Source organism: Bufo gargarizans, chromosome 3 (genome assembly GCF_014858855.1).
Source record: "Bufo gargarizans isolate SCDJY-AF-19 chromosome 3, ASM1485885v1, whole genome shotgun sequence".
Classification (NCBI taxonomy): domain Eukaryota; kingdom Metazoa; phylum Chordata; class Amphibia; order Anura; family Bufonidae; genus Bufo; species Bufo gargarizans.
In genome coordinates, this window is record NC_058082.1 from 195,743,323 (window position 1) to 195,753,727 (window position 10,405).

Below are 10,405 nucleotides of genomic sequence, written 5' to 3' on the forward strand. Positions count from 1 at the left end.
ATGATGGGGGGGGGCAAGAAATGGATATGATGGGGGGGGGGCAAGAAATGGATATGAATCATGAGGGTCAGAAATGTGAAATGATGGGGGGGGGGGGGGGGGGCAAGAAATGGATATGAATCATGAGGGTCAGAAATGTGAAATGATGGGGGGGGGGGGCAAGAAATGGATATGAATCATGAGGGGCAGAAATGTGAAATGATGGGGGGGGGGGACAAGAAATGGACATGAATCATGAGGGGCAGAAATGTGAAATGATGGGGGGGGGGGGGACAAGAAATGGACATGAATCATGAGGGTCAGAAATGTGAAATGATGGGGGGGGGGGGGGGGGGGCGGGGGCGCCAAAATGTAGATTTGCTTGCGTTGACAAAAATCCTTGCACCGGCCCTGTCTGCGTGGAAAAACCATGTGTAATCCACAATCAGTGCAGGCAGGCTATGTGTGAACGTGTTGTCTGTGCAATATTTCTTTTGGGGCCCAACTTAAATTGGGCGTAAGCCATTCCCTTAACATGTTCAGGTAAGAGTGGCCAGTGACAGTATCCTTGGCAAAAAAAGAAGGGACTGTAGACTTTGCGCTTGCTCACTGCATAGAACACATTTACTTGATAAGATCACATGGGTTTTTTAAGCCACAGATTATAACGTTCCCACCGAGTTGAAATGTAGCCTCATTGCTGAACACCAGCCTGTGAATTTATTTTCTTCCAATCACCCTTGCAAGTGAATGCAAAAGTCACAGCATTTTGGTTTGCCGTCTGGTGTCAGCTCCTGAAGAATTTTGTAATCTGTATGACTTACAATGCAAACGTTTTAATAAGATACGTGTTACACCATACCGTGGTTTGTGGCACTTGCAGTTCCACACTAGTCAGCCTGGTCGACTTTCTAGGACTAGTACACGGTGTAATATGGGGGAAGATCGCTCCAATAAACCAGGTGCATGAGCCAGCCCAGGGTTAAAGAAAACAGATGTTTATTTTCCAAAACAAAAATAGGTACAGCTTCCAACAGCCAAGGGGAAAACAAACCAAGCTTAAAGTCTGCTTAGTTCAGCATAACATAAACAGTAGAACAGCCCGTTCAAAAATTAAGGTATTTTTACCCTGGGTTCTTTTTAGTCCGTGGTAGATTTCAGTCGGCTTTACTGCCAAACTTTCCACATGTCCTCAGTTTCCAGCTCTGTTCACAGCCAGCCACAGCAGTGTGTTCACCACACCACACCACACCACACCACACCCTCACTCACTTCCTTCCTTCCTTTTCCTCTTACCAGGAGAGTAAGTTAACCCTGTGGGTACCATATCCCAGGTAGTGCTTTCTTAAAGGCACCACAACCCAAATAATGGTGATACATATCTGTCACTGAGGACCCAACCTTGGCATCCTCTACATATCCCCCCCTCTGCCCCAATGTGGCGGAGGCACTTATGGATAACAAGCAATGCACCCGGGAGAGAGCATCAGCATTCTGATGTTGACTCCCTGACCTATGTTCGACCACAAAGTTGAAATCCTGGAGAGAGAGGAACCATCTCATGACCCTGGCATTAATCTGTTTGTGCTGTCTTATCCAGGTCAATGGGGCATGGTGGACACCGGGTGGAATTTCCTACCCAGCAGGAAATATCGCAGAGAGTCCAGAGCCCACTTGATGGCCAGACACTCTCGCTCTACCACAGCGTAGTTCCTCTTTGCCACTGTCAGCTTCCTGCTGAGAAAGACCACGGGGCGTTCCTCCCCATTGACCACTTGAGACAGGACAGCACCTAGACCTGCATTTGAGGCGTCCGTCTGGACCACAAATTATTTCGAGAAGTCCGGTGCGACAAGCACTGGAGACTCACATAAGGCCCTTTTAAGTTTCTGAAAAGCCTCCTCAGCCTCCCTACTCCATTTGATCATGACGGATTTCTTTCCTTTTGTTATGTCCATCATAGGGGCTGCAATAGTGGCAAAGTTGGGGACAAATCTCTTGTAGTAGCCCACTATCCCCAAGAATGCCCGATCCTGCTTCTTGGTAAGAGGGCGAGGCCAGTTCTGTATGGCTTCTACCTTGCTCCTCTGCGGCTTTACTAGCCCTCTGCCTATGGTGTATCCCAGGTACTTTGCTTCCTCCATCCCAATGGCGGACTTTTCCAGGTTCACTGTAAACCCTGCCCCTTTCAAAGAGTCTAGGACTGCCTGGACCTGAAGGAGATGGGATTCCCAATCGGTACTGAAAATGACAATGTCATCCAGGTATACTGATGCGTACCATGCATGGGGCCGCAATATCTTGTCCATAGCTCTTTGAAACCTGGTAGGGTTTCCTCTTCCCAGGCTGGCGTACCTTATAATTCACCTCACCTACCCTTTCTACCACCTCAAATGGACCCTGCCACCTGGCTAATAACTTGCTTTCCACAGTGGGAATCAGAACCGCTATTCGGTCTCCTATTTAAAACTGCCTTAATTTAGCTGACCGGTTATATACCCGCCTCTGGGCATCCTGGGCCTTCTGGAGATGTTCCTTAACCAGCGGCATCACTTTAGCCACTCTCTCTCTCATTTGGCAGATGTGTTCTACCAGGGTCTGGTGCGGTGAGGACTCCCCTTCCCAAGTTTCCTTCACCAAATCCAGAAGTCCACGGGGTCTCCGCCCCCATACAGGAGTTCAAATGGTGAGAATCCCGTGGAGGCCTGCGGGACCTCCTGTATGGCGAACAACAAGGCTGGTAGCAACATGTCCCAATCTTTTCCATCCTTCTGGACTACTCTTTTAACATGAGCTTTAATGTTTTGTTGAACCGCTCTACAAAACCATCTGTCTGTGGGTGATAGAAGGATGTCCGCAACTGTCGGATCTGAAACAGCTTGCAGAGGTCCGCCATGACCTTCGACATAAACGGGGTGCCCTGTTCCATCAAGATCTCCTTGGACAGCCCCGTGCGGGAGAACATCTGAAACAATTTCCGAGCTATGGCCTTAGAGGAGGGGTTTCTTAATGGGACCGCCTCTGGGTACCTGGTTGCGTAATCTACCACAACTAGTATGTGCTGATGTCCCCGTGCTGATTTTACCAACGGCCCCACCAGGTCCTTGGCAATACACTGAAAGGGTACCTCGATTATAGGCAAAGGTACCAGGGGGTTCCGATAGTGTGACACTGGGGCTGTTAGCTGGCACGTGGGGCAGGACGCACAATACCTCTTCACCTCTGCCTTTACCTCAGGCCAGTAAAACCTGTCTGTTATCCTGGCCTCTGTCTTCTCTGCTCCCAGGTGTCCGCCTAATGCATCATCATGCGCCAAATCGAGGAGTTGTCTCCTATACGAGTGGGGCGCCAGTAGCTGTTCAATAATTTCCCCTCGGATTTCCGCCACTCGATACAGCAAGTCCCCGTTTTTGTAATAGTTGGCTGGCTCTTATAGCAGCTTGGGGCCTAGGGGTATTGTTCGCTTGCACTTGTCCTTGAGCCAACTGTTGTACAGCCTCCTTTAACGCAGCTACCTGAGCTTGTGTAGCTTCCTGATGTGCCATAAGCTGAGGAATCAGCACACGGTTTGTCTCTTGCTGCGCCGCCATCTCTTCCTCATGGCGGCGGGTTGCCTCTACTGTGGCCTGCTGCTGAGCCACCAAAGCTTTCTGCTGAGTTGCAGTGGCTTGCAGCAGGGCTTTCATAACCTCCTTCATGTCTTTATCTTCAACTTGCAGAGATTTCACCCAAGACATGCAAAACAGGGTACTGTCTGTTTACATGTTACTTTTTATGATTTAAACGGCTTTCATGCCCTGCCCGCATCTGACACCAATTGTAATATGGGGGAAGATCGCTCCAATAAACCAGGTGCATGAGCCAGCCCAGGGTTAAAGAAAACAGATGTTTATTTTCCAAAACGAAAATAGGTACAGCTTCCAGCAGCCAAGGTCCAAACAAACCAAACTTAAAGTCTGCTTAGTTCAGCATAACATAAACAGTAGAACAGTCCGTTCAAAAATAAAGGTATTTTTACCCTGGGTTCTTTTTAGTCCGTGGTAGATTTCAGTCGGCTTTCCTGCCAAACTTTCCACATGTCCTCAGTTTCCAGCTCTGTTCACAGCCAGCCACAGAAGTGTGTCCACCACACCACAGCACACCCTCACTCACTTCCTTTTCCTCTTATCAGGAGAGTGAGTTAACCCTGTGGGTACCGTATCCCAGGTAGTGCTTTTTTTAAAGGCACCACAACCCAAATAATGGTGATACATATCTGTCACTGAGGACCCAACCTTGGCGTCCTCTACAACGGCTAGAATCCTGTTCACTGTCTCTTACAAAGCATTTGGACGGCCTGGACTTTTCCCATGACATAAAGAGTCTGTGGTTTTCGAATTGCTTCACCCAATGTGAAGTTTTTATGTGGAGCACATTTACTGTACCAAATTTGTTCTTAAAATTTCACTATCATGTCACAGCAGACTGTGTTTTTTGAAATTCTAACAGGCAAAAGCTTTTTCTTACTGCAATGTCGCCATCTTAAACCTGCCCTTTTGTGTGCAGGTTTAAACTAACGTAAAAATGCAGATTTACAAAAACTGTCTAAAAGAAAACTGACCATAGCAACCAGTCAAATCAAAGCTTTCATAGCAACCAGTCAAATCAAAGCTTTCATAGCAACCAGTCAAATCAAAGCTTTCATAGCAACCAGTCATAGCAAAGCTTTCATAGCAACCAGTGACAGCACAGCTTTCATTTTTTGAGAGTAGAATTTGTCTAACTACAGACCAGTACTTTTCACCATCCTTTTTGAATCACCCTGTATCATATACATATACATGATATAAATCTTTATTCGTGATTTATCTTGCATCACCCAAACTTCATGTATAACATTTTGTATGAAAAGGAACAATGTGTCTCATGAACAACCTCATCATAATGTTTTCAAGGAACTGGTGGTAACACACTTGCTAAAATTATTCTCATTCTTAGTATTTGATATTTATCTTCATTTTAAGTAACTGAAATCTCAGCAAATAACATAAAGTAGAATATTCTGGCAATAATTACAAAGCAGATGTACTGCATATTGACAAGAAGGTATAATAATCCTTAAAGGGGTTGTTTAACTTTTATTAAGTGATGGCCTATCCCGTACCCTTGCTGATCAGTTGTTCGGGTGCAGCTCTTGCGCTGGAACTACACAGTACACTTGTTACTGTAGTATTGCTCCCATTGAAGTCAATGGGGATAAGTAATTCTGGCAGTGGAGTTACACCCAAACAACTGTTGGGTGACAGACTCTCGCAGATCAGTTAGTGATGACTTTACCTGAGGATAGTCCATGACTTGGTAAACACTGGACAACCCCTTTAATTCTCTGCCTCTGTTGTACATGTATGACTCTAGAAAAGTTTGAATCTACAGAAAATGTTTGTAAGTGATTGTAATTGCCTTGACCCTCTCAGATATTCAAGCTATCTGTGCAATATATTATGTAACTCTCATCATACAATGTTAAAAACTTTTCTTGAGAAAGATGAGGGTATTATGCTTTAGGATATGGTATAATATCACTAAATAAGTTTTTTTCCCCTAAACTTGTGTTAATTCAGTCTCTATGAATTCCTATTTATTTGTTTTGCTCGATCCAACAGGTATTCTTCCACCACCTTTTGCCCCTGACTCCAAGACAGTGTATGCGAAGGATATTCAGGATGTAGGAATGTTTTCAACAGTGAAAGGAGTCAACCTTGAGGATAATGATAAGCAATTATTTGATGAGTTTGCTTCTGGCAACATTCCTATACCATGGCAAGAAGAAATGATTGAAACTGGCATCTATGATGAACTAAATGATGAAGTGAATGACGTCAGACGACATTCCACTGCGAATGACAACTCTGCTAAGTCTGGAGTATGTCGAATTGCATAGAGTTATCCACATTCTCCAGTTATGTAAAAGTGAAGTTATTACCTTATTTTCTGTCTGTATTTAAGAACTTCACGTTAGGCTGTTGAAGCGTCCAGAATTATTCTGCACTTAATTAAAGACATTATGTTACGGAAAATATAATTGCCCCAACCTATCCTCTTAGGAAAGAATTTATTGCAAATAATCATTGGCAAAAGGGGTCTAGATGGAGAGATGCAAAGATCAGCACCCTCTCTAATAAATGTACTGTGGACATTTATCTTCTGCTCATGAGAGAAGGTGTTTTTGTTGTTTCTTGACCTTGGATCTGCCAGCACTGGACTACTTGGACTAGATAGTTTGATTGGACCTGTTAAAAATGGCTTTTTTGTAACCATATTAACAAGTTATACTTGTAAAAGCGATTGCATGGCGATTTGACAAAAGACCTTTGCAACCATTTTTATTACCTTACTGCTTTCATAACAACCTTCCAAATGTTCATTAGCAAGAAGTAGGGAAAAAATAAAAGGGAACATGAATGCAGGATCAGGCTACACAGGGTTTGTTTGCACTGTAACCATGGAAAGACATAGGTCCATAGATCTGCCTATCAACTTAAGACGTGAAATGTATATTTTTTATTGAGACTATTTGAAAGTTTTATTTTAGTTGCGTTGGGGTAGTAATAATGGTTGCCAAGGTGAATTTTGTCTTTAAAGGTGATTTCAATTCTAAAAGTATGAACAAGTTATAATGATTAAACAAAGTATGCAAACAATAAAGCTTGTCTTAGGGCCCTTGCAGACAAGCGTTGGTCACGCTGCGAGTCCGTAGCGCAGCTCCTGTCTGAACTCCCAGCGCTGGGGTGGTCACATAGCATTATATTGATTTATGATGCTATGTAACCCTTACAGTTCTGGAATGTATTGGATAACACTGGCAGCATTATGCCACTGTTATCCAAAACATTCCAGAACTGTAAGGGTTACATAGCATCACAAATCAATATAATGCTATGTGAGCGCCAGGAGGTCAGCTCGGGAGCTGTGCTGTGGACTCGCTGTGGGAGGAACGCTCGTCTGCAAGGGGCCTTAGAGTCACAGTTTTTTTTATTTTATTTTTACATCTGCTTTTATGACAGCACAAAATATTGTGACAAAGTGTATTTTACATTATATCCTTTCTTTATGCTGTGCCCAGGTGACGCTCTCTGTGACTGGAGGTATATACCAGGGATGGCCAACCTGTGGCTCTCAAGCTTTTGTAAAACTACAATTCCCTCCAAGCCCTTCTGCGGGCTGATAGCTATAGGCAGTCTGGGCATGCTTGGAGTTGTAGTTTTGCAACAACTGGAGAGCCGCAGGTTGGCCATCCCTGGTATATACATTGCGGGTGTAATGTATCAAAATTGGTGTAAAGTAGAACTGGCTTAGTTTCCCATAACAACCAGTCAGATTCCACCTTTCATTTTCCAAAGGAGCTCTGAAAAATGAAAGGTGGGATCTGATTGGTTGCTATGGGCAACTAAGCAAATTTCCCTTTACACCAGTTTTGATAACTTTCCCCCTGTATTTTTATATGTGAATGTCCCTACTGTTCTTTGAGTGTATAGATTTCAATCTACCCCATACATCAATATTTCTAAAATGGCAGTCTCATGAATACTGTGCGCCATCGTCTACTGACATTGGAAGAAATAGCTGGAAAGTAAAGCACATTCTATCTGACAGTGAATAATTGACAACTATTGAGTCCTGATAACTGATGTACAATAGTTCCAGGGTTCAAGTAAAAGAAGAGGCTGCAGTGAGACAAGTTCATTTATTTATTTGTTTTTTAGGTTATGCTTATTTAAAAAAAATTCCAAAATAGCATATCTGATCTGTATGTGTTCAGCCCATATCAGGAATAGATAGATGGTTGTTCAAGAAATCTAATAAGAAAGTAGCAGGATCTTGGAATGTCCAGTAAATCACGTTTTAGATAAATCCCTCCCCCTTCCACTTCTTATATTTTTAATCACATGTATTATTAAAATGATTTATAGACAGTTTATCTGATAAGGTCTTTTCTGAAAAATGTCATTTTCTCTAGGTGTGTTGCACGCTACTAACTAGCAGCTGACAATCTACATATTCGACATTACACCGTACCTTGCAATCATATCTACATTGATTGAATGTATGTTATTTTAATAGAGAAATGCTGAGGCTAAGCTTTTTTTTATTTTGATGCTATAAGCTAATTGACTTGAAACTGAATAGAAAATGGCAACATTCGTCTTAATGAGATGGACTGCCTTTTACAAAACACCAATGCTACAGTTACAGTTCTCTGTTATGTAAAAATGATTTACAGAAACCTTAAGTTGGCTCATAATTTGTAATAAAAATTTTCAAATATTTTTTCAGCAACAATATTACAACACTTATAGGACTACACTGATTTTAGCTGAAACTGTAGAAACCTTTTATACTCCTTTTATTTAATTTCTACATTCACAGCACCCCCAGTGAATGCTATATCTTTCTCTTGATGTCATATAGCTACTATGTATTATGTTTCTGTTAAGCCCGTACATTTCAACATATCTGCTGTGTATACTGCTGAACATACTGTATAGAATGACTTTGTCAAACTTTAAATTAAAAATGAGAAAAATAATTGTTTTTCTTAAATAACTAGATATCGTTTTCTATTACATTTTTTTTGTTTTTTATTAAGGGTATGGCAGCTTGTAGTGGGAAAATCCACAGTGGGAAATACCTACCAAATAATTAGGGATGAGCGATTTGAATTTTGGAAAAAACATCCAAAGTCGATTCGCATAAAACTTCATTAGAAAACTGTACGGAGCGAGCACTCTGTACAGTATTAGAATCTATTGGCTCAGATGAGCCGAAGTTATTACTTCGCGAAGTCTCGCGAGACTTCGGGTAATAATTTACAAAATGAATTTCTACAGTTAAAATCTTTTTACCGAACTCAGTTTTGGTTCCAAGTCGATTCGCTCATCCCTACAAATAATGTTCCGGACTTTGGTGTGGAAATGCTGCAGATTTATTTCACAATGCAAAGAGTGAAATCTGTGGCAGAAATTCACACCTTAAATTGACATGCTGCAAATTTAAAGGGGTTCTGCAGTTTGTTTAAACTGATGATTTATCCCCTGGATAGATCAGCATTTGATAGTCGGGGGTCCGACACCCGGGACCCCTGCCGATTAGCTGTTTAAGAAGGCAACGGCGCTCCAACAGCGCAGCGGCCTTATCCCTGTTTACCACAGGCCCAGTGACGTCACGACTAGTATCTACTGGCCTAGGCGCGGCTAAGCTCCATTCAAGTGAACAGAGCTTAGCCCTGCCCAGGCCAGTTGATACTAATTGTGACGTCACTGGGCCAGCGGTAAACAGTGAGAAGGCCGCGGAGCTCCTGGAGCGCCGCTGCCTTCTCAAACAGCTGATAGGTGGGGGTCCCGGATGTCGGACCCCCGCCGATCAGATGCTGATGATCTATCCAGAGGATAGATCATCAGTTTAAACAAACTGCAGAACCCCTTTAAAATCCACACCACATGTCAAGTTATGTGTAAATTTCATTACTGATACTTTTTGCAGCATGTGGATGAGACTTGCTAACATCTGATTCATTTTGCTGCTAAGTAACTCTGTAAGGCTTCACAGAGTTATTTGATTAGTTATTTCCATCAGTTAGGCCTCATGCACATGGCCATTGTGCGTCCGTTCAAGTGAATAGGTCCGCATCCGTGATGTGGGGTGCACACGGCCGGCGGCCGTGGATTGCCGACCTGCCATTTGCGGGCCGTAATACGGCCACGGCCGTCCAACGGCCACGTTCGTGAGGCCTTATTCTGAGGCAAAACAAGTAGCGAAGTCTACTCAGAGATAAGGTATAATGGAAAGATCTGCACCTGTTCTGTGTTTTTGACCCAAACCTGGTTTTGGCTGACAATAACTGATGGAAATAACTGATCAAATAACTGAAGTGTGAACTCAGCCAACCAGTTCTTTCAGATTTGATGTCAAACATAGTATAGCATGAAGTACTATTTTAATGGAATCCACAACAGAACTGCTGGTGGACCCTATTATAAATATATAGGGTCCTTCAGCGATTGTTTGGATACATTATATGACAGATCTGGCACAGGACTATGGCTTCCACTTTGAAGGAAAGCCACAATTCATTTGTGAACAGTGATGGCCACTTCGCCGTGTTCGCCCATGAACACATGCGGGCTGCCCTCTTAACTCACAAGTCCTGCGATGCACAGGTAAGTCCTTACCTGTGCCTTCGCCGCGAGCCGGTCTGAAACAAATGCGGTCACCGGGAGCAGGCAGTTCCGAGAACAGCCCGATGAAGGCCCCCGGCGGCTGTTCTCGGAACTGTCTGCTCCCGGTGACCGCATTTGTTTCAGACCGGCTCGCGGTGCAGGCACAGGTAAGGACTTACCTGTGCATCGCCAGACTAGTGAGTTAAGATGGCAGCCCGCATGTGTTCGCG

At 43.5% G+C, this 10,405-nt stretch overlaps 1 protein-coding gene across 1 annotated transcript in view; it reads left to right on the forward strand.

The window, feature by feature from the left end:
• Positions 1–6,324, forward strand: part of GRK1 (G protein-coupled receptor kinase 1) — a 107,536-nt gene extending 101,212 nt beyond the window's left edge. The window contains exon 7 of the mRNA XM_044285528.1: positions 5,622–6,324. Coding sequence (XP_044141463.1) covers positions 5,622–5,899 — 278 coding nt within the window. The 3' untranslated portion in view covers positions 5,900–6,324. The remainder of the gene's footprint in view (positions 1–5,621) is intronic.
• The last annotated feature ends 4,081 nt before the right edge of the window (positions 6,325–10,405 follow it).